The sequence below is a fragment of the Lotus japonicus genome, chromosome 2, assembly GCF_012489685.1.
Source record: "Lotus japonicus ecotype B-129 chromosome 2, LjGifu_v1.2".
Taxonomy (NCBI): Eukaryota; Viridiplantae; Streptophyta; class Magnoliopsida; order Fabales; family Fabaceae; genus Lotus; species Lotus japonicus.
This window is the reverse complement of record NC_080042.1, coordinates 8,783,118-8,807,649: the sequence shown is the minus strand read 5'-3', so window position 1 is coordinate 8,807,649 and position 24,532 is coordinate 8,783,118. Positions and strand designations below refer to the sequence as shown.

Below are 24,532 nucleotides of genomic sequence, written 5' to 3'. Positions count from 1 at the left end.
GCGCTTTCTTTTGAAAGCGTCATCCTCCTCATCAAGAATATAAGTGCTGGCGCGAGCACGCATCTCCTCCATCGAACGCGCCGGCTTACGTGTCAATTTGCTGTTCAACCCTCCCGGTAGCAAACCGTTTTTAAATGCTAAAGCACAAGCTCGAGGCTCCTCGTCCTCAACCTTGACCGACGCTGCGCTGTACCTTGCCATGTACTCTTTCAGTGATTCTCCTTCTTGCTGGCGAATACTATATAGGTCGTTGATCGTCACCGGCTGATTCTTATTCGCCGAGAATTGCACTAGAAACTTGGATGAGAAGTCTCTGAAATTTGAAATCGATCCGCGCGGCAAAGTTGTGAACCACGCCATCGCCGTCGATTTGAACGTCGATGGAAACATCCTGCACTTCACCGCATCTGACGCCGCAATTATCACCATCTTCGTATTAAAATACAGAAGATGATCCTTCGGATCGGAATCTCCGCTGTAAGAATCCAGAACTAACGTTTTCATGTTATCCAGAATCGCCACACTCTCGACATCTTCCGAGAACGGACGGAACTCAGCCACGGAATCTGCTTCTCTGCTTCCATCACCTCGCTGCTCGCGGCGGTAGAAATCTAACTGAGCCTGTAGATGCTCATTCCGCTGCTGGATGTTGCCAATGCTGCGCATCAAATGGCGCCATTGCTCCTGCGTCACCGCCGGTTGTTGTTCCGGAGCAGGTGAATTCTCTGGTGAGCGCTCCAGAGATCCCACCTGTGAAGGCGATGGAGGAGGTGGTGGTACAGGAGGTGATGGAGGAGGAGAAGGCGATTGCACTCCTGTCGTTCGTACCGGAGAATCCAGGTCCACACGATGAGGCCGCCGAGGCGGCGAAATCCGCTGTCGCATTGGTGAATGATGTTGCCTCCTGCGTCGAGTCTCCATCCAAACCAGAAACGATGCAAACTCGATCGGAAAACCAATCACTAGTCACAGAATCAAAATCAGAAAACCAGAGAATTGCCTAATCACAATCAGAGGTAACTTCATGCACAATCAATCCACGTGAATGGGAGTAGAGAGTTTACAGTCCCCACAGACGGCGCCAAATGTTCTGGGAATGAACATTGATGAAAGGTATAGTACCTAAGGGTAGAGAAATTGTGCTAGAGAGAGAGAGTAAGAGAGAGAATGCTGAATTTTATGTGTTACTTCATCAAATGAGCCAAAAAGTCCTTTACAATTGATAACTACCTCCTATTTATAGAGCTTGGGTACTACCTATTGGGCCAATTGGGCCTCCGAGATCAAGGCCCATCTGAAGGCCAGGGCCCCGCCTCAGGGCGGGATACATGCTGGGCGTTGCCCCTCTAGGGGCTCGCCCAGTCCATAAAATATATTGGTTGTTGAGGAATTATGAACAAAACGTTCGATTGAAGCTAAACTCAAAATCGTGCAAATTCAGAATTGTGTTGGAGACTTGGAGTTCATTATTGTTGCATGTTGCCTTTCTTTATTTCATTTTGTTTTTATTTTTAGCTGTTGGATGTTTTAGCATATATGCATGAGTTGCACTTCATTCCTTGATATATATATATATATATTGTTTTGTTGGATCCTTATATCTATATAACTTTCTCCAAGGCACTGAAGTGCATAAATTGCTAATATTATTCTAGTAGAAAGGCTTAGAGTCTAACATAGACATAGTTATTTTGTTTTGTTTTTTTTGAACTAAGATAGTATATCCTGAATTGTTTTTGCATCAAGAATAGAACCTTACTTACTTTTGGTCAATGTGTGATGACTATCTGCAAAGCCAAGTGTATATACGGTTATGTCAGTTAGTGTAAACAACACTTGTGATGACAGTTATGTCAATAATTTAGCTAAAAAAGTGACACTTCCTTTGTTGTTCGAAATCCAAGTCCCCGATTCAGAAGTTAGATAATTTTAAGGCTTAAATACTCTTTTGGTCTCTGAAATTGGAAAGGGAATTAAATCTGATCCTTGTAAAATTTTCGCATCAAATTGTGTCCCTAACAATTTTTTTAATCTAATTGGGTCCAAAATGTGCCCAAATCTGATGTGGCTTGTTTTTAATCCCGATAAGCTTTTCCATCATTCCATGTGGATATTTTTGTTTTGTTTTTAAATCTGAGTAATGCCACTTATTCTAATTAATTGTAAATCAATATTAATCCCTAATTCTTCATCTCAATTAACAAAAGTTTCATTTCAAAAACAAATTAACAAAAATTCCATCCTTTTTAATATCACTTTCATCTTCTTTAGCAAAAATTTCGAGAAACATTTTCACCCCCACCATCTTCATCTCCATGTTCTTCATTTTCTTCAAGCAAATATAAACACCCACCAACATAAACCCAGAAAATGAAAAACAACACCTACCCAAAAAAAATTTAGTCAGCTGAAATATTTTATCAAAATAAAGATAAAATTTTATTTTTGATAACAAAACTAAAACACCCAGATTTCATTTTTGAAGTTGCGTGAATTGCTTCTAAAAAAATCATATGTTGTAATTTCTCTGTTTCTATTTCACTTTTTTTTTTTTACTCTTTTGGAGAAAACTAAAGCAAAGTTGTTGGAACCAAACGCTCCACGCAACCTTCAAGAACCACTCAACACTGGAACCTCCATCATCTTCCTCGCCTCATCATCGTCAGCTTCCTTCCAAGACACCATTGTATCTCACCTTTCTCCTAACAAAACCCCCCCGACCATACCATCCAACTCCCTTCACCATAGCTAATTCTCCATGTTGGTACCCTGAGTACAAGTGACTGTTGGATTTCGCAATCAGAAATCACACACAAGCAATTGATAATCGCAATCAATGCTAGGTTTAGGAACAATCAATGTTTAGGAAGAAAGAGAATAAAAAATCATCTAATGCTAATCATTAGCTAATCACAGTGTTAATGATGAGAGAGAGAATGATTCGAGGGAAACTTTTATTGCATATCACTAAATCACATAGTGTTGACTACCAGTATTTATTACATGGTTAAGGACCTAAGTCCACTCACATCAGACCCTAGGGACCAAACTATAAAAGCAACATATATTTCTGAATTACAATTAACTCCAATAGTGACAAGGGTCTGGTAACAGATTCCAGAATCTTCTTGCTCCATTAAATATATGAAACCCAGAACAAAGTAGACTAAAAAACCCAAATATCCCCAAAACATAGATCTCCATAAGAAGAAACTATATCTGTTGAATAAACAGATCCGTAAAAAATTAGAACAGATTTAATTTGTCGGCGAAACAACCCAGATTTGTCGCAAAAACAACAGATCAGTCGCACTCCTCCGTCATCAACCGCTTTATTGACACACGCGCTGAGGAGGCGGACCCAGTAGAGGAGCTCGGTGTCGCCGTTGTCAAAGGAGGATACAACGTCAGGTTCAACGATGAAGCGGTTCTGCTCTGAAATGGAAAAAACTGATAATTTATTATGAAACCTCAAATGCTATTAAATAGCTTTCAAACTAAAACGGAATATAACTTCAGAAGCTAAATCTAGGACACAAAACTGACCCCACTACTTGTTAATATCTCACTAATTGCTAACAGAAACTAACAGCCTGCATATGCTAATGTGCTGCTAACTGACTCCTTTATTCTAGGATTTTACAATCACACGTGAAATATAAGACTAATACTCCTAAACTTCAGCTTTCATACTCTCCCTTAAGCTGAGCATGCCTCATTGGTCAGCTTATTAAAACCGTGCACTCCCAACATACTCCGCAGCTTGACAAATGCATATGTCTTTAAAGGTTTGATCATTATGTCCGCTGTTCTGAACTTTCACAGTGCATTAAGGCAATTGTACCTTCCTTTGTCAAATTTCTGAGAGAATGATACCGTACTCTTATATGTTTGCTTCGGCCATGAAGAACTGGGTTTTTTGACAGCTTGATGGTGGATGTGTTGTCACACATGATTGTTGTGCAATCTTCTTCAACTCCATGTCCAATCTGTGCCAATACTCGTTTTAGCCACACAGCTTGGCAGGAACTGACAGCAGTTGCTACAAACTCAAACTCAGCCTATGTTGTTGATAAGGTTACAATTGGTTGCTTCTTTGAACTCCAAGATATGGCTGCTGAGCTTAGCATAAATACATAACCACTTGTGCTTTTGCTGTCCTCCACATCTCCCGCATAATCACTATCTGTGAATCCAAGTAGCTTTATGTTTGTACAGTGCTTGTAGAAGAGACCATAATCAACTATTCCTTTTAAATACCTCAAAGCACGCTTTGCTGCCTGCATGTGTAATTTTGTAGGATTGGACATGTACTTGCTCAGCAAACTTGTGATATACATCATATCTGGCCTTGTTGATGTTAGATAAAACAAACTCCCAACCAGTTCCTTGAAGAAAGTGGCATCCACTTTTGTTCCTTTGGAATCTTTATCCAGTTTTGAACCTGGCACAATTGGTGTTGCAACCATATTACTTTCTTGCATACCATACTTTTTAAGAACCTCGAGAGCATACCTTCGTTGGCAAATGAAAATCCCATTCTCCTTTTGAATAACTTCAATTCCAAGAAAATAGTTCATGCTCCCCATATCAGTCATGTCAAACTCCTTCATCATGGACCTTTTGAATGCAGACAACAAATCCAAACAATTTCCAGTGTAGATTAAATGATCGACATAAATACTTACTATAATAATCCGACCTTCATTACTTCTTTTGGGGAAGATGGTTTGCTCTCTTGCACATCTTAGAAAACCTGCCTTTAGAAAATATGTTTCAATACGACTAAACCAGGCTCGTGGAGCATGTTTCAGACCATACAATGCTTTGTGCAGCAGATACACCTTCTGTAACACCCCGGTTTCTCAACTGAGGAATCACATTAGTAACCTAACAAAGTCTAAGGACTATTCTGCAATCCCTAAAATCCAAGGGTATTTTTTTTGAAAATGAGAATGAATACCATAGGGTTGGAAACACATGATAACTTTATTTAAATAACATGTTTCCCGATATATAGTAATAATAGTTTACAACACCAAAAGTAAGGTTCAGAATAAACATGCGCACTTTAACAGTGGCGGAAGCAAGGCTTTAATAACAGAGTTCTCATATAGAAAAGGAGACTCAAACATAGTCCACAAGAAGAGAAGCAAAGCTGCTTCTCACACCTCTACTCCACCGCTTACAACTCGATCTCCAACTCGAGCAGCTAAGCCTCAGCGGAAGGATCTACATCGCCTAATAGCGTTAAGCGCCCAAACAACAAGTAGCAAATAGAAAGGGTTAACTCCATGCAATTACCATGTATAAAAGAGAAAATCATGCTATTCAAATTTAATTACCTAGCATGGTAAATGAACTAGCAACATAACTCAACTCATATATCAACAACTTAACATAGATTAACTCAGATAATAATAACCTCAACAATGTAACATCAAATCAGACATCAACAAACCAATAACTAAAATCCAACAACATAGGGTCAGGTGTTAGTTCCCTATAATGCAACTATATGCTGCTACCAAAATGGATCGATCAGCAACGTCTCTCAAGACGGGACAAATGTGGAACGACAACCACTGAATGCCACTTAATAACGCCTCAAAAGACGGGACAACCATGTGGAACGACAACCACTGGATGCCACTTAATAACGCCTCGGAAGACGGGACAGACATGTGGAACGACAACCACTGAATGCCACTTAATAACGCCTCAAAAGACGGGACAACCATGTGGAACGACAACCACTGGATGCCACTTAATAACGCCTCGGAAGACGGGACAGACATGTGGAACGACAACCATTGAATGCCACTTAATAACGCCTCAAAAGACGGGACAACCATGTGGAACGACAACCACTGGATGCCACTTGATAACGCCTCGAAAGACGAGACAAGCATGTGGAACGATAACCACTGCACTGCCACTAAGTTCAGCCCTATATGCCAAAATCAATCAACAATAATCAAGTCTTATCCACTTGAAAGCAGTAATGACGGAAACCAGTAAACGACCGAAGCCTCTCAGAAAACGGAGACACACGTCTCAATAAGTTTACTCGGCCGAAGCCTTCAGAAAACATTTGGCACAAGCCTCAGAAACAGTCAACATAAGCAAGCATACAACATTGCAAGCATAATAATCATAATCCATTGCCAATCAATATAAACATCTTCATCTCAAACGCAGGCAGTGCGATAAAAGCATGCAAGACTCAAATGACGCTCTAAAACTGAGTTACCCTTACCTTCATGAGTAGAAGTTGGGCATGGAAGTTGTGAACCTAGAACAAGGAAACACAATCATCAACACAAGCCTCACTAGGGCAACACGATCTAATAATACTAATCGAAATCGTAAAGAAAGCTTTTAAAGCTTCAGAGTTCCTTTTTAGGCACAAATTGACAATGGAGACTTCGTTCGCTAAAACAAGCATAACTCGAGCTACAGAACTCGGAATGACACGAAACCAACGCCAAAATTTCGACAATTGAAAGAGCTACGCTATAGCTCAGGTCATAGAGACCCAAAAATTATTTTTGGACATGGTACCCTAACAAATAGGTTTCGGCCACTCTCAAAAATAGTGTTTCCGAACTTTTTCTTCGATCTAAATCAATTCCTAGGTATTCTTAGGCGATATCTAGGCCAGGGAAACTCGCAGAAAAATTATCGGATCGAAAACTGTCGCAGGGGTATTTTGGTCAATATTTTTAGCTCGGAAACTCAAAATCATAATTTCAAAAAACAAATTAGATGGGGTCGACACCAACGACGATTATGACGACTAATCCTACTAACGCTAAGCTCAGTCGAGAGTTTTAAGCCTAAAGGGTGAAACTTTAGCAAAAAATGGGTATTTCAAGCAGAATTGAAACTCGGCGGAAATTCGGCGAGATTCGGCGAAATGTAATCCGCTAAACATGCTCATGGGCACGCAGGGAATAAGTTTAGATAGAGAGATCGAGTTATTTGGACAGTTTTACAAAAAGCTCAAAACTTTGAGCACAGAAAGACATAGAGAAAAGCGACAGAATTGACGATCAGAAGTAAGGATTAGCATCAGTACCTTGAGGCCTACGCGTAGAAACGAACTGTGGGACGATCAGGCAAGAATCGGCGAAAAACTCTTCTCCTTTCCTCTCCTCCTTGGCCGCGGGTTTGGGTGTGTGTGTTGGTGAGGTTTTTGTTTTTTTTTTCCATTTTTCAAGCTATTTATAGAAAATGGAAAACGCGGGAAAATGAAAATTTCGCGATTCCGATTTTTCCTGCACATTCCTCTGTGAATCCTAAGATAGGTTCTGGCGACAGAATTCCAAAACTCAAAAGAGGTTTCTTGGAATTAAGGTAAACAATCCAAAGTCGGTGTAAATATATTTTATCCGAAAAACTACTTTTTGCAGTGAATGTCGGATGAGAAAACTTCTTTCTGAAGAAAGATTGGAAACATTGAAAGAAATGGGTGTACGCGTGTGGAATCTTCGTTTGAAGCTCCGAATAGAAAAGGTCTTCATCAACCGTTTATTTTAGGTTTCTTGAGCTATCAGGGTTTTAGTTTCGGCAAACCTCCGAGAACTAGAATCGGACGTTCGTACATTCCAGGGTTTCGTATCGAAACGCTTGTCATGAAAGGATTAAGAGAAGTTCTAACATTTCTCTGAAGATTTTTGGAATTACTTTCCATCGTGTCTTTAAGTGCAAATTAGTCGTTTACTAACGTTTTCGCCCTAAGGCGGAAGTGAATGAAACTCGTGCTATAGCCTATAGCGACTATATAACTATTCTTAACCATTTCTTGAACTTTCTTCTTCATAATATTAATCCAACCATCAAACGAAAGTCAAGTTCCTCTCACGCTTACACAGAATCCTATGCGTGAGCTGGAAATTATTTATCTATTTAATACTAAAATCTTGGGTCTTACACCTTCTCCTCTTCTCCTTTCTTTTCATATCCTCTTGGCTGTTCAACATATACCTTCTCAATCAAGTTCTCGTGAAGGAATGCATACTTGACATCAAGTTGGAATATTTTCCACTTCTGGTGCGCAGCAAAAGCAATAATGGTTCTCACTGTATCAAGTCGAGCTACTGGTGCAAAGACTTCTGAATAGTCTATGCCTTCCTTTTGCGAATACCCTTTTTCCACAAGTCGAGCTTTATGCTTAATGACCTCTCCATGCTCATCCTTCTTTGTTTTGTATATCCATTTCACCCTAATTTTCCATGCACCATTTGGCAGTGTGCACAATTCCCAAGTTTGATTGTGCTCAATTGCTTAAATTTCTGCATCCATGGCTTGTCTCCATTTCTTTTCTATGACTGCTTCTTCAAACAAGACTGGATCTTCACAAATTCCTCCCACCATGTAAGCTTCTTCAAACTCTTCTCCACTGACGTAATCTTCAAACCAAGTTGGCCTCCTTCTTTCTCTTCTTGGAAGAGTCCGGCTTGCACCTACTATTGCGTTGGGCTCGACATCTTCTTCTTCATCCTGGTGGTTTGTTGTTGTCGTGCTTGCTGCATCTGCTTCGGCAGTTTCTTCGTCGCTGTCAGTGTCAGCAACACCAACTGCTTCATGGTGTTGCTCACCCTCACTATCATTACCGCTGAAGTCGTCATCTTCCCAGGTAAGACCAGTCTCAATTTGTTCCTTGCAGTTTGAGCTCCAATCCCAGCTTTTGTCTTCTTCGAAAACCACATCTTTGCTGGTCACAATCCTCTTCCCTTTTGGATCAAACAATCTATATCCCTTTGATTCTTCACTTATACCCAGAAAAATTCAAGGGAAACTCTTCTCATCGAGTTTACCTCTTTGGGATTCAGGGACATGTACGTGTGCTAGGCAACCCCAGATGCGAAGATGATGCACTGATGGCTTGACACCGCTCCAAGCTTCCTGAGGCGTCTTATCCCGCACTACCAAAGTTGGGCACCTATTGAGAATGTAGAATGTGTGCATCACAGCTTCAGTCCGTAAATTTTTTGGCATTTGTTTTGCTGACAGCATGCAACGGACCATGTTCATCACAGTTCTGTTCTTGCGTTCGTCCACGTCGTTTTGCTGAGGAGTATAGGCAGTGGTTAGGTGGCGCTTGATTCCTTCTTCTTCATAGAAGAGTTTGAAATGGGTTGAGTTGAACTCTCCTCCTCGATCTGTACGAAGGCATTTGATAACCTGTTCATAATCTGTTTCTACCATTTTCTTAAAGCTTTTGAAACTTTCAAAAGCCTCAGACTTCTTGGTGAGTAAATAAGCCCAACTTTTTCGACTAAAGTCATCAGTAAAGGAGGGAAGATACCTTTTTCCACTAGTTGAGATGGGCTCTATGGGTCCGCATATATCGAAGTGTATTAGCTCCAATACCTTGCTTCCTCTCCATTCACTTTTCTTGGGAATGGCAGTTCGAATTTGTTTTCCCTTCAAGCAAGTTGCACATGTGACACTTGTGTTTGCTAGCTGGGGTAATCCTCTAACCATCTTCTTTGTTTTCATTGTCTTCAAACCCTTATACTTCAAGTGCCCAAGTCGTTGATGCCATAGATGTGTCTGATTTGCTGAGGTATGAAGACATTCTTCCTCTGTTTCCAAAGTCGTGTTGCTGCTCTTATTTATCAGAATGAACATCCGGTTGGCACTCATTTTTGTATCCGCAGTCAAGCCTCTTCTAGGATGATAGATGTTGCAAGTCCCTTCGTTTATCATAATAGCCAGTCCTTTCTCCTGTAACTGACCGATACTGAGCAGATTATTTCGAAGTTCAGGCACACAATACACATTTTGAATGTTGATGCTTGTTCCATTGAAAGTCACCTTGATGTTGCCTTTTCCAGCAATGTTCATCAAAGAATTATTGCCACACTTCATTGTTTGGCTTTGGACTTCCACAAGTGTTGAGAACATATGCTTATGACCACACATGTGGTTAGAGCAACCTGAGTCGAGGAACCAAGCATCACTCCTTGCTGCAGAATTTTCTTCCATGTAGGCCATCAACAACAACTCTCCTTCTTCATCTATTTGTGCGTAATTTGATTCTTTGTTCAACTTGGGGCATTCATATTGAAAGTGGCCCAAGCTGTGGCACTTGAAGCATTCCACCATGGCTTTGCTCCTGCCACGACCTCTTCCTCGATAGGATGACCGCCCTCTTCCTCTAGAGCTTTCAGTCTTCATTGCTTGTTCTCCCTCATTGTTGTTGCGCTTGAACTTTTGCTCATGTACCATGAGTGAGCTCTGAAGTTCATCAACTGTCATGGTGTCGGTGTCTTTCGATTCCTCTATCGAAATGACAACGCAGGTGAACCTCTCTGCCATGGTTCGGAGCACTTTCTCCACTATCTTAGAATCTGGCATGCTTTCTCCATTGCTGCGCATTTTGTTAGCTATTGCCATCACTCTAGCAAAATACTCAGTGATGCTTTCAGATTCCTTCATCTCCAACACTTCAAACTCTCTCCTTAGCGAGTTGAGTAATGATTTTTTCACTCTGTCATTACCTCCGAACTTGATCTTTAGGGAATCCCACACAACTTTTGTGAGACTCAAGTTTTAAGCTTAGAATAAATTAATTAAATTCATATTCACGATTAGGTTTCGATGTATCGTGAAGGAAACCTGATCAAGTGTTTACCAAATGGAATAAATCTATGAAGGAGAAAGTTCAGGAAAAGACTAAGAATAGTATTAAAGTCGATATAAGTTATAACGCGAGTCTTATTCGCTTACGCCTTGGGCAAGAGCGTTAGTAAACGATTAATTTACCCTTAAGAGCACTATAGAAACTAATTCCAAAAATCTTCAGAGAAATGTTAGAATTTCTCTTATTCATTTCCATGACAAGAGTTTCGATACGAAACCCTGGAATGTACGAACGTCCGATTCCAATTCTCGGAAGTTTGCCGAAACTGAATCTCTGATAGATCAAGAACCTTAAAGTAAACTGTTGATGAAGACTTTTTCTATTCGGAGCTTCAAACGAAGATTCCACACGCGCACACCCATTTCTTTCGATGTTTCTAATCTTTCTTCAGAAGGAAGTTTCTGCATCCGACGTCAAACGGAAAAAGTAGTTTTGCGGCGTATTTCAACCCATACTACGTTCAAGCTATTTTCTCACTTAAAATGAACCAGGAACAAGTATCGACATTTTATAGAGAGATACTTAACTCGGATGCATAATATGACAACTTCATATTTGTTCTGATCGTCTCACAAATATTCTTTAGCTCAGTTTTTACTCATTTCTTTGTCCATGAATCACTTTAATTTGCTCAAAGTGATCCAAATTTATATTTTATTATTTCATAAAGTTCCTCATAATTTTTAGAATAATGATATATCATCCTTATATTTTTCTCTTAATTCTATTAGTTAAATCCTTTGATATCTAACCTAATCCGTACTGATTTACAAAATATCTCTATAAAATATCTCCCCTAACTATCTTCCATCCTTATCCACCAATCAATCTCCTTATCCCTCCCTACTTATTCTCGGTCACTCTCCACATCTTCATCTGATTTCTTTTCTTTGTGCAACAACCAAAAAGACCCATTTCTTTTCTTTTTGCTGCAGCTAGGAACACGTACACGGCCATCATCACGTTCCTTCTCCTTCCTCTCATCACCACCGTTTCTCCTCCACCATGGCAGCACCCACACAACGTCCTTCTCTTCCCCTCCACGAGACCAACCACCATCATCACCTCCTTCCTTTCTCATGGCCGAACACATCACCACGTTTCTTCCTTCGTGCAAACCACGCACACCATGTTTCTTTCTTCCTCACGAAGCCACCACCGATGGCCACCCACAACACCATCATGGACGCACCACATGAACCACTACCATGGGTCTCTCTATCCAGCCGAGAGCACCACCTCCATGGCCACGAAGCAAGCAAAGAGAAACGACAAAGGGAACCATGAAAGAAAACAGGGGAGAACGACGTGAAAACGCCACCGCCGACGTCGCCGGAGTCGCAAACTTCGACCTTCGATTCCGGTGTACTCGGACCTCCGTTCACAGCGAGGTTAGTACCGTTGCAACCCTTGCGACGTCCACAACAAAACCCATGTTCCGGATCGCCGTTCCGTCGCCGTCGACCGCTGCCGCCGCCGCTTTCGGAGCCGTTTTCCGATCAACTCCGACGACCGATGGAAAAGCGGAGTATATCACGATGATCCTTGCCGTGAGAGGAACAATAGCCCTCAATCAATTTCAGTTTTGGACAACTTTTGTCGGCGAGCTCCGCCGACCTACAATTTGACTTTTTGAGCAAACTGTCGACTTTTTTGGAAAACGGACAGCGCCACTGAGTTCTTGGCCGCGAAAGAATAAAGAAGCACTATCTCATTTCTGTCTCCGGTGACAATTCCTCCGTCAACCACCGCGAACCACAACTTTCTCCGGCGACACTTCGCCGACAAGTTTCTGAAACTTGATTTTCGTAAGCCTTCAACTCTTGTATATGTTTTAGCCTCGAGTAAGCAAGTTTTAAAGAAAAATAAACCTTTTCATTTTTATTGTGAAAATCGAAGTTTAACAGTTGATTAGTGAAGAGTTGCTAATTATTGTAGCTGTTGACTGAGAAAGAGTCGTTTAACATGTGTTCGCTTCGAGTCAATTTCATGAAGTCATAGTTTAGGCTTTGAGTTAGTGAGTAATTCAATTAGTGATTAAGTTACGTATACTTATGAAGGGTACGAATAACGGAGGCGCTTGGCGACGAAGCCAAAGGACAAAAGGAAGCGAGCTAACACGGGAAAGCAAAGATGTAAATGGATTGGAGTCGCGGCTTTGTAAGGGAATTGACTAAGGTGAGGGCAACTGACCTTGCTAGCTAATGTTTTAGGCGTCGATGAATTCGACTTGATTTATGGTTTATGCACTTGATTGTGATTGACTGGGAAATGTTTTTCTGGAGGCTTCGGTCGAGTGAACTAATTGAGACGTGTGTCTCCGTTTTCTGAGGCTTCACCCGACATTGGTGATTGGGATTTATTTATCGCTTTGATTTGCCATTGATTGATTCATATGCTGTACTTGCTAAATGGATAATCATAGGCTATGTGAATACTTGTGCACATGATTTGCTGGATTATATTGATTATACTGTGCAATTATACGAATATTTGTGGAACGTCAGAGTGTGGGGAAACAGGTAGTTATGTCATACTCAAGATGAGAATTTGAGAAAGTTTGACGGGACGAACGGAGGTTCGGGCCTTTTTATTGTTTTAATGGATCGAGACCTTCTCTGGGAATTACTTGGGATGATGGGATCTTTTAAACTTATAAGATTAGAGATCAACCTAAATGAAAACTATTTTACAAGGAAAATTCATAATGCACTAAACAACCTCTGAACCCTTTAAATAATGATAACAATGTCAGATGAAAGCTTAGAGCTTGGATGTTAGTTTTGGAAAATGAGAAGTGTCGCCGAATCCAAGTTTTGGGGAAACTAATGAGTTTCTGAGTATGTTGGTACTCTTCGCTCGATGAGCAGTTTGTTGTTTGGTGTGAGACCCAAGTTTTTAAGCTTAGAATAAACCGAATAAAATTCCTATTCACGATTAGTCGATGTAACGTGAAGGAAAAACCTGAACAAGTTTATCGAATGAAAATAATTTATGAAGGAGAAAGTTCAGGAAAAGGCTAAAGATTGTATTAAAGTCGATATGTTATAGCACGATTAGTATTCGCTTAAACCTAGGGCAAGAGTGCTAGTAAATAGCTAATTTAAACTTAAAGACACGATGGAAATTAATTCCAAAAATATTCAGAGAAATGTTAGAACTTCTCTTAATTCTTCCATAACAAGTGTTTCGATATGAAACCCTGGAATGTACGAAGGTCAAATTCCAATACTCGGAAGTTTGCCGAAACCAAATCACTGATAGTTCAAGAAACCTAAGATCAACCGACGATGAAGATTTTTTCTATTCGGAGCTTCAAACGAAGATTCCACACGCGTACACCCATTTCTCTTGACATTTCTAATCTTTCTTCAGAATGAAGTTTTCTCATCCGACATCAACTGCAAAAAGTAACTTTTCGGGTAAAATCGATTTACACCGACTTTGGATCGTTTGATTTAATTTCAAGAAACCTGTTTTGAGTTCTGGAATTCTGTCGCCAGAACCTATCTTAGAATTCTCCGAGGAATACGTAGGAAAAATCGGAATCGCGAAATTTTCATTTTTCCGCATTTTCCAAAACCTATAAATTGCAAGAAAATGAAAATTTTCACAAAACTTCACCCCTTTGAAACCCCAAACCCGCGAGCAACATAGGAGGAGGAGGAGAAAGTGATTTTCGCCGTTTCTTGCCCGATTGCTTCACCGTTCGTTGCTAATCGAAGACTTCGAGGTATAGTTACTATCACTCACTTCTGATCGTCAATTCCGTCGCTTTTCTCTATGTCTTTCTGTGCTCAAAGTTTGGAGCTTTTTGTAAAACTGTCCAAATAGCTTGATTTTAGTGTCTAAACATCTTCCCTACGTACCCAAGAGTACTTCTAGCGGATTACATATTGCCGAATGTCGCCGAAATGCAGCCGAATTCCAATTCTGCTTGAAAAACCCATTTCTAGCCAAAGTCTCATCCTTTAAGCTGAAAACTCACGACTTAGCTTGGCGCTAGTAGGATTAGTTGTCATAAACGTCGTTGGTAACGTCCCCATCCAATTTGTTTTTCGAAATTCCAATTTTGAAATTCCGAGCTGAAAATAATGACCAAAATACCCCTGCGACAGTTTTCGATCCGAAAATTTTTCCGAGCTTAGAATCGCCTTAGTTACGGCTAATGATAACCTAGGAACCAAGTTTGATCGAAGAAAAATCGACACACACATTTATGATGTGTGGCCGAGAGCACTCCTAGGGGGGGAGGAAAATTTCGTTTTTCAAAAACTTGTCTTAACGCGTTAGATTATCGTACTTCGAAGTTTATAATGCTTCTTGTAACCCTAGTATCTATTGTTTGCTGAGTTTCTGACTCATTGTGATTGATTTCTGTGAATTTGCTCTAAGGTTCGTTTGAGGAACTTTGTGGAGTTCGAGAGGAAGATCGTGAAGGTGGTTTTGAGGAACAAGCTGGAGAACCTACAGGTGAGGGCTTCTCACTGAATACTAGATAATGATTTAGGTGTCGACGAATTCGTCTTGATTTATTGTTTATGCACTTGATTGTGTTTGACTGGGAAAAATGTTTTCTCAGGCTTCGGCTGACAATTGATAATCATTTATTGCTTGAATTGATTGAGATTGATTCACATGCTATGTGCTAAATGGTTAACCTAGGATGTGTTGATATTGACTCACATGCTATGTGCTAAAATGGTTATTTTATGATGTGTTGATATATGTGCCATGACTGTTGGATTGCGTTACTTTGATTGTGAAGTTACACATATATCGGTTGTACGTCAGAGAGGACAAACGGGCAATTATGCCAGAACTTATTTTGAGATTTTGAGAAATTTTGACGGGACGAACAGAGTTTCGGGCCTTGTTATTGTTTTGATGGATCGAGACCTTCTCTGGGAATTACTTGGGATTATGGGATCTTTTAAACTCATAAGATTAGAGATAAAAACTAAATGGAAACTGTTTTTACAAGGAAAATTCATAAGACATAAAACAACCTCTAAACCTTTAAATAATGATCACAATCTCAAATAAGAGCTTAGGAATTGAACATTGGTTTTGGAAAATGAGAAGTGTCTCCGAATCCAAGATTTAGGGAAAACTAATAAGTTTCTGAGTATTTTATACTCTTTGCTCGATGAGCAGTTTGTTGTTTGGCTATCTAAAAGATAAGCCGGGGAAATTAATAAGTTTCTGAGTACTTTGATGCTCTTTCGCTCGATGAGCAGATTTGTTGTTTGACTATCTAAAAGATAAGTCCGGGAACTAAAAGTTTCCAAGTACATTGGTACTCTTCGCTCGCTGAGCAGATTTTGACCGTCGGATGGAGATGAGTCAGATAACTCGAGAAGTTATCACGAGTGATTGCACTCTTTTTGATATTTAATTGTCTTTTGTCGTAGAATCGACTTTTACCTTAGGGTATTCTTTTTAGAGACAATAAGTTAGCTAGAACACGTGACGACGTGACGAGTGAGGTCAGAGACGTTGTTTGGCTAATCACTTTGCATTCATGCACTCATTTTGAGGTTAATATACGGCAGTATGTCGGGCCTCGATGGATTCCAAAATGGTCATAAGACCCGGATTTCCATATAAGAACACTACGGTGATTCTTAGTAGCAGACGGTAATGGCAGACCTACGGGTTCACTGCTGATCTGACTACATTTTGTTTGGTATAAGAGACGCCAGAGCAGAAATGGTCCCACCTTGGCCGGTGTTAGGGCTGACTCGTTGGTGCCCATCCCTCCGGATTGCATCTTGTTCCTTAGCATTTGCATTCATGCACCATTCATGCTGATTTTGCTGTCGAATGTAAATGGTACTTGTTAATCTTACTTGATATATGTTGTTTGCCAACAAATGTTATTATTTCCTTTGGAAGAATATAAAAGTTATAATGTTGTCATCTACATATAAGCCTATGTGGCTACTACTTAAACTTTACCTATTGGATGTACTATTATGTAATTCTTTGAGTTGACCCTTGCGCGTGCTACCTGTGTATGGGGGGCTATGTATGCCCTTTATTGTCAGATGTCGATGGCCGACTGGTTCGAGATGGTCGTCCCTTCGGGGGGGACTAGGTTCGAGTTGTTGGATACGGACACCCCGGGCTCATGGGTGGTCGACCCCGCCGGTCACCGTGCTATTTATTCGGGGCGAATAATGGAGGACCGCGTCGACAGAATGGGAAACTTGACGCAAGGAGTTTTGAGACGCTACACCGTCAGCTTCAACCTACCACCGGGCGTACACTATGACCCTGGAGTTGTAGTACCACCACCACCGTCGCCTGAGGATGAGGAGGACCCTTCGGAGGAGTTTCCCGTAGGAGGGACTTCATCTGACTCTAGTTCACCCACCGTCGTGGCTGCTGTCGATTTGAGATCGAGTACAGTACCTGTCGTAACAGCTGTGGAGACAGATGCAGTCATAGACCTAGTCGTCTTGGATTCAGATTCAGACGACGATCTTGGTGATGCGTAGCTGGAAGTGCTGTGGTGTGCTCCTCTAGACAGGATTAGGGTAGGAGTAGCGTTGTGGCTCTGATCTTCAGTTTTCTCATTTTGGGACAGGGTAGGTCCCCGACCTTAAGCTTTTTGTGTGGTTCTCTTTACGGGAGTCACAGGGAGTTGGTCGGACTAGGAGGTCTTCGGGCTGTTTTGGGCTGACCTACTTTCGTTTGGAGGACTGTATTCAGAATACTGACCTTATATTTTGTCTGTACATATTTGCCGTCAGGCACCACTTTTCCGTCACTAGAGGTCACTCGTGACGTGGCATGTTACTTACTGTGGGGATTGTATATATATCTGTATATTAGACATGTTTATCTTTCGTCGATACTTCTTTAATTCGACAAGTCTTTATTTACTTAAAACAAATATCGATCGAAAAAAAAATATTAACGTTTTTTTTCCGCTTTAAATTTCTTTTTGGTAACTAAAGTGACGCCACCGAAATCAGGGTGTTACATTTGGCTATCTAAAGGATAAGCCGGGGAACTATAAGTTTCCAAGTACATTGGTACTCCTTCGCTCTTTGAGCAGTTTATTTAGCCATCCAAAGGATGAGCCGAGAAACTTCACTGAAGCGTGAGACTTCGTGAAAGGGTGCAAATTCACTGAAGCGTGAGACTTCGTGAAAGCAAAAACTTCACTGAGGCGGGAGACCTCGTGGAGACGGGAACCTTCGCTGAAGCGGGAGACTTTGCGGAGGCGTGAAACTTCACTGAAGCGTGAGACTTCGTGAAGGTGCGGGACTTCATTGAAGCGGGAGATGAGCTCTTAACTGCTTAGAGAGAGAAAATATAACTAAATTTCAATGTTGTTATTGCCAAATGAGCTAAGAGTCCCTTACAATTGGTACTCGTCCCCTATTTATAGGTGTGGGGTTGGGCCTTCGCGCCTCTTATATGCATAAGTGGGCCAGTTGGGCCTCGGGACGAAAGGCCCAAAGGTGTTGGCTTCGTCCCGCGCCTAGGGCTGGGCTCCTGGGCGAGGGACACTGGGGCCTCGCCCAGTCCACAAGTCCACAAGATACCGAGCTCGAAGAATGAGAGCTGAGTGTGTCTTTAAATGAAAAAGGAGGCGATAACCCTTAAAGAAATCGACTAAGCCTAGAGACTGATGCTTAAAAAAGAAAGAAACCTATGGCCAACATGGCCTGTTTACGCCTGATTTTCTACATCTTGTGCCTCGATTTCCTGGCGGTGATTTGAGTCCACAAGTACACTCTTGAGAAGGACGTTCGACCCGCTCGCCCTGGTCCAGTCACGTGCGCAATCCGAATCATGACCTTTTTGCGTGTGTCAGGTTTTTCCGGAACCCCAACCATCAATTTGGGGGTGTCCTTTCGCGTCACATCTAAAACTTGTCATTTTGAATCCGAACCATCTTGATATCCACGGTTGTGATCTTTTACTCAACGCATCACCCCACTCCTCGGAGTCCACGTCATTTCTTCTACTAACCACCCCACTTTTGTAATGATGGGGCACGATCTCCCACTTTTTTTTTCATCATCCCTTAAATTCTCTTCCCCACGTCTTCCCCTCTCCCTGTCGACTGTTTCTCACTCGCTCCTGATTTTCGTGCCGACTTTCTCTACTTGTTCCTTCGAACTTCTAGCTCTGCCTTCTGCTCCTTCTTCCGCAACTCTACCTTCGGTTAGTTCCCTTTTCCCAGGGCGACGATACTTGACCTGCTCGCCTTGCTAGCATCGCGCACGTGCCCTAAATCACGAGACTTTGACGGGTGTCGTGCGTTCGCCACGCGTTGCGCCCTGAAGTAGTTTTTAAGTCAGCAAATCCACTGAATCTCAACTACCACTTTCGAAACGTCTTTTCAGATCGTTCCAGAACCTGTCAGTTTGAATTTGAGCCAATCAACGTCCACGGTTACAACTTTTCTCTTAATGCATCCTTCCCACTTCCCAAAATCTCGCAACCACTCTTACGTCTTTTCCTGAAGTCATGGGGCACGATCCCCTTCTTCATGCCCCTACCCTTGACACGTTACCTCCCGCTTCTAGAACCATTCCTTCATAAATCCTAACCTTCTCAGAAAGCTCAAATCTTTAGTCTTCTACTTTTGCTCCCTTCCAATTGCCACTGTGAGCCCCACACTTCACCATTTTGTTGTAAAGATGCCGAAACGTCAGACCAAGAACTCCAATCGTGACGTTACCGTCGCTACTCCCCTTCGATATGTTCCTCCTCCAGGGGGCGCTCCTCTTGAATAAAAAGACATTGCTTATTTCCGGATAAAAACCCGGGAATCCCTGAAGGCCCCTATCCAGGTAGCTCTTCCCGGCGGAACAATGCCCAATCAGCAATCCAGCATAGAGCAGGAATCGTCCATTTGGGAGATTTCCTCAAAATCTAGCGGATTCTGCCACGAAAAGCCCCTTGACAGTCTCATGCGCTTTAGCGCTTGTTCGCCCACTGAACGCCCTTGGCTTCACCCCTCGGATCGCTTCGTGGGTGCCCCTCACTTCTTTTATACCTACGAGTATATGTTCACAAGCTTGAAAATCAAATTTCCCTTTTCCCCTTCATTTGTTCAGTTCTCTAGAGCATCAACGTCGCCCCTAGCCAACTTCATCCCAACAGCTTGGCCTTCTTGCGTTGCTTCGAAATTCTGTGTGACGCAATTCAGCAAGAGCCTGAACCTTCCCAATTCTTCTACTTCTACCACGTGCCTGTCCAGCCCCCTTCCTCGCGTAGTTAGGTTGCTCTGGAAGCCAGGACCGGTCGGCAACACTTCAACCCTTTTTGGCCCAACATTACTGTCGACATGGCTCGGAAGTTCTTCAAAGTTGTGGTTTCCCATGAATATCCTGAGGTTTTTACTCATAGAGACAGGGTTGCCCGATTCCCGCTTTACTGGACCCGAGAAGTACACTAGGTGATAGACCCGCCCGAAGACTCCTTAAATTCTGTTAATAAAGCAGTTATCAGCTTCTTAGCCAAACTTCCGGTTTCGGATTGTGCCCGCGTGATTGTGAACTTTTCTTCCTTTCTTCTACTTTACGTTTTATTTTCTTTCTCTTTTTTTTTTTACCTACCTCACCCTCACTCTTTTTATCCCAGGAGAAATGCACAAAGTCAGTGGGGAGATCTTAGGTTTGTTCCAGAATCAGAAATTTTTTTCCTTTCCTCCCCGAGTAAATATGAACGGTGACAAGGCATCCATGCCGAAAATCCAGGCGGGTGAGAAGCGACCTCTTGGCGAGGAATCTCATCGCCCTTCCCTAAAAAAGCTACAGCCTTCCAACAGCTTAGCCTGCCCTGGCGAATCTTCGCGGGTGATGCCGGTTCCCCCTCCAAATTCTCAAAGTAAATCCGTGGATAGGTCCTGCTCCCAGCCAACAGTTGTCCCGCCGTCCCTTGGTCAAGGCGCGGCACCGGCCGGCGAAACTCCTCCGCCGCCGCCGAATGCTCCCTCTTCGAGCTCTGAGAGTCGAGGATTGCCATACTCCATATCCCTTACGCATGTCCAGGTGGCTAAGATGAATGAGAGGGTTCAAGAGCACGGATTATGCAGAGTGTCCGAAGGCGCGTTGGCGACGGTTCTCCACGCTTTTTGTAAGACCCAAGTTTTTAAACTTATGCCAAGTAAATAGAATCCTATTCACGATTAGGGTTGATGTATCGTGAAGGAAAACCTGAACAAGAGCTTACCAAATGAAATAAAATTATGAAGGGGAAAGTTCAGGAAAAGTCTAAGGATTGTACCAGAATCGATAAAAGGTATAGCACGATCGATATACGCTTAAACCTACGTCAGAAACCCTAGTAAATAGCTAGTTTGCACTTAAAGTCACGATGGAAATTAATTCCAAAATTCTTCAGAGAAATGTTAGAACTTCTCTTATTCCTTATATAACAAGCGTTTCAAGGCGAAACCCTAGGATCTACGAACGTCCGATTCCAATCTTCGGAAGTTTGCCGAAACTAAAACCCTGATAGTTCAAAACCCTAGAATCAACCGACGATGAAGACTTTTTCTATTCAGAGCTTCAAATGAAGATTCTACACGCATACACTCATTTCTCTTGATGATTTCAATCTTTCTTCAGAAGGAAGTTTTCTCTTCCGACATTCGATGCAAAAAGTAACTTATCGGGTAAAATAGTTTTACACCGACTTTGCATTAGGCACCTAAAATACAAGGAAACCTCTTTTTAGTTTTGGAATTCTTTCGCCAAAACCTATCTTAGAATTCACGGAGAATGAAGCCGGAAAAATCAGATTCGCAAAAATTTCATTTTCCCGCGTTTTTCCAACCTCTATATATAGCCAAGAAATGAGAAAAAACACAAAAATCTTACCCATTTTCTTCATCAAGGCCGCGAGTTTGCTAGAGGAGGGAGAAGAGAAGATTTTGTTCATTTCTTGCTTGATCGTTGATTCGACAGTTGCTGCTTGAAGGTATCGAGGTATAGTCGCTAATCCTTACCTCTTATCGTCTTTTCCATAGCTTTTCTCTATGTCTTTCTGTGCTCATAGTTTTGAGGTTTTTGCAAAACTATCCTGATAACTTCATTTTTTATTCTAAACATCTTCCCTACGTTCTCCTGAGTATGTTTAGCTAATAATACTGCGCCGATTCTCGAAAAACTACCGTCGAGTTTCAATTCTGCTTAAAATACCCATTTTGGGGCAAAGCTTCGTCCTTTGGGCTGAAAACTATCGCCTTAGCTTAGTGCTAGTAGGATTAGTTGTCACAAACGTCGTTGGTGACGTCCCCATCCAATTTGTTTTTCGAAATTTCAGTTTTGAAATTCTGAGCTAAATATGTTGACCAAAATACCCCTGCGACAGTTTTCGATCCGATAATTTTTCCGAGTTTAGAATACCCTTAGTTACGACTAATAATAACCTAGGAACCAAGTTTGATCGAAGAAAAATCGGCCCACCTAATTACCTATAGTGGCCGAGCACCCTAAGGGGGAGGGAGGAAAATTCCTTTTTCGAAAACTTGTCCTTTCGCGCTAGATTATCGTACCTCGGAGTATATACTAGTTCGAGTAACCCTAGTACCTATTGTTTGCTGAGTTTCTGACTCATTGTGATTGATTTCTGTGGTTTTGCTCTAAAGGTGCTTTTGAGGAATTTCCTGAAGAGCAAGGCATTGATTGTGAAGGAACGCTAGACGGGAACCCTGGAGAATCTTCAGGTGAGGGCTTCTCACTGAATCCTTAGTTAATGCTTAGGGTCAATGCTTTCGACTTTGTTTTACTGTTTATGGACTTGTTTGTGTTTGATTGGAAAAATGTTTTCTGAGGCTTCGGCTGACAATGTAGATGATTCATCTACTGAATGTTTTTGAGATTGAATTACATGGTACGTGCTAAGTGGGTAATCTAGGATGTGTGATGCATGTTTTATATGCTAAGTGCTACGTGGTTATTTTAGAATGTGTTGATATATGACATGTTTGTTGATTGTGCTGATTTAATTATGTCCTTGCACTGATATCTGTGATTCTGAGGAGTGAGAATAGCGGGCAGGTCATGCCGATTTTATTTTGAGAGTTTAAGAAAGTTTGATAGGACGAACGGAGTTTCGGGCCTTGTCTTGTGTTAGTGGATCGAGACATTCTCTGAAAGTTATTTGGGATTAGGAGATCCTTAAACTTATAAGATTTGCGATAAGACAAAATGGAATCTATTTTATAAGGAAAAATTCATAAGTCATTAAACAACCTCTAAACCTTTAAATAATGATAACAATCTCGAAGAAAGCTTAGGATGCAAAGCTTAATTTTGGAAAACGAGAAGAGTCGTCGGATCCAAGTGTTGAGAAAAGTATAAGTTCTGAGTATGTTGATACTCTTGTGCTCTGGGAGCAGTTGTGTTGTTGGGCTATCCGGGGGATAAGTCCGGGAAACAGGTAGTTTCCGAGTATGTGATACTCTTTGCTCGTTGAGCAGTTGTGACCATCGGATGGAGATGAGTCGGTTGATTTGGAGATCATCATGAGTTATGTGTTGTTGTGAAGAAGTGTATTTTGTCGCAGAATCGACTTTACCTTAGGGTAAGCTTTTAGAGACATTAATTAACTAGAACACGTGGCGACGTGTCGAGTGAGGTCGGAGACGTTGTTTGGCTAATCATTTCGCATTCATGCACCATTAATGAGGTATTAACACGAGACGGACTTCGGACCTCGGTGGATTCCAAAATGGTCATAAGACCGGATTTCCGCGTAAGAGCGTTTGTAGACGACTCTTAGTAGCAGACCGAAATGGCAGACCTTCGGGTTTACTGCTGATCTGACTACCGTTGTTGTTGTAGTAAGAGGCACGCGGGCCGAAATGGTCCCACCGTGGCTGGTGTTAGGGCTGATCCGTTGATGTCCATCTGTTCCGGAATGCATTTGGTTAACCGGGTTAACCGTCATTTGCATCTCATGCAACATGCATACTGACTTAGTTGCTGAGTGTGTCTGATACTTGTTAATTCTATTTGATGCATGTTAACTGTGATTTATTATCGTTTATATTCATTGTGGAATATGCAACCCTAGGATGTTATCCCTAGCTATAAGCCTAAGTGGCTATTCTCTTATCTGTATCTATCGGTGATATTAATTATATAATTCTTTGGAGTTGACCCTCGCGTCTTCTGTGTGTGTTTTGGCGGACTACGCCCATTGCCAGATGTCTTTAGCGGATTGGTTCACGATGGTCCACCCTTCGGGGGGGACTAGATACGAGATGATAGACCAGGATGACCCCGGCGCGTGGGTGGTAGACCCCGCTAGCCATCGCGCGACGTACTCGGGGAGGATCATGGAGGATAGGGTAGACAGAGTAGGACACTTGATGGAAGGAGTACTGAGGAGGAGCACTGTCAGCTTCAACTTGCCGCCAGGAGTGCATTGCGGACCAGGAGTGGGAGCACCACCGCCACCGTCGTCTTCGGATGATGAGGACCCCTCCGAGGAGGAGCCTGTGGGAGTGCATTCATCAGAGTCCAGCACACCCACCGTTACTATCATTGATGATCATGGTTCGGGCCCAAAGCCCGTGAGTCCAGCACCGGAGCGCATTGCGGTTGCGAGGGGAGGACGGATAGTGTTTGTAGACTTGGTCGTTCTGGATTCAGATTCAGACGACGATCATGCTAGCATGTAGGTTTTAGTGCTGGTTTGAGCTCCTCGAGATAGGATTAGTGTAGGAGTAGAGTCTTAGCTCTGAACATCATTTGTTTCTTTGGGGACAGGGTAGTTTCCCGCCTATAGCTTTTTGTGTGGTTTCTTTACGGGAATCACAGAGAGTTAGTTGGACTTAGGAGGTCTTGTTTTAGGCCGATGGGCCAGCTTATTCTTATCTTTGAAGGTTTGTGTTGCAGA

General features: G+C 42.0%; 1 protein-coding gene across 1 annotated transcript; it reads right to left on the bottom strand.

The window, feature by feature from the left end:
- Positions 1-4,061: 4,061 nt before the first annotated feature.
- LOC130736014 (secreted RxLR effector protein 161-like) lies at positions 4,062-4,613 on the bottom strand. Its single transcript, XM_057587875.1, has one exon. It carries the CDS (start codon positions 4,611-4,613, stop codon positions 4,062-4,064), a length of 552 nt encoding a protein of 183 aa, XP_057443858.1.
- Positions 4,614-24,532: the final 19,919 nt, after the last annotated feature.

What these genes read in the sequence shown, in the direction of transcription:
- LOC130736014 (XM_057587875.1), bottom strand. Translation starts at nt 4,613, where the DNA reads ATGAAGGAGTTTGACATGACTGATATGGGGAGCATGAACTATTTTCTT.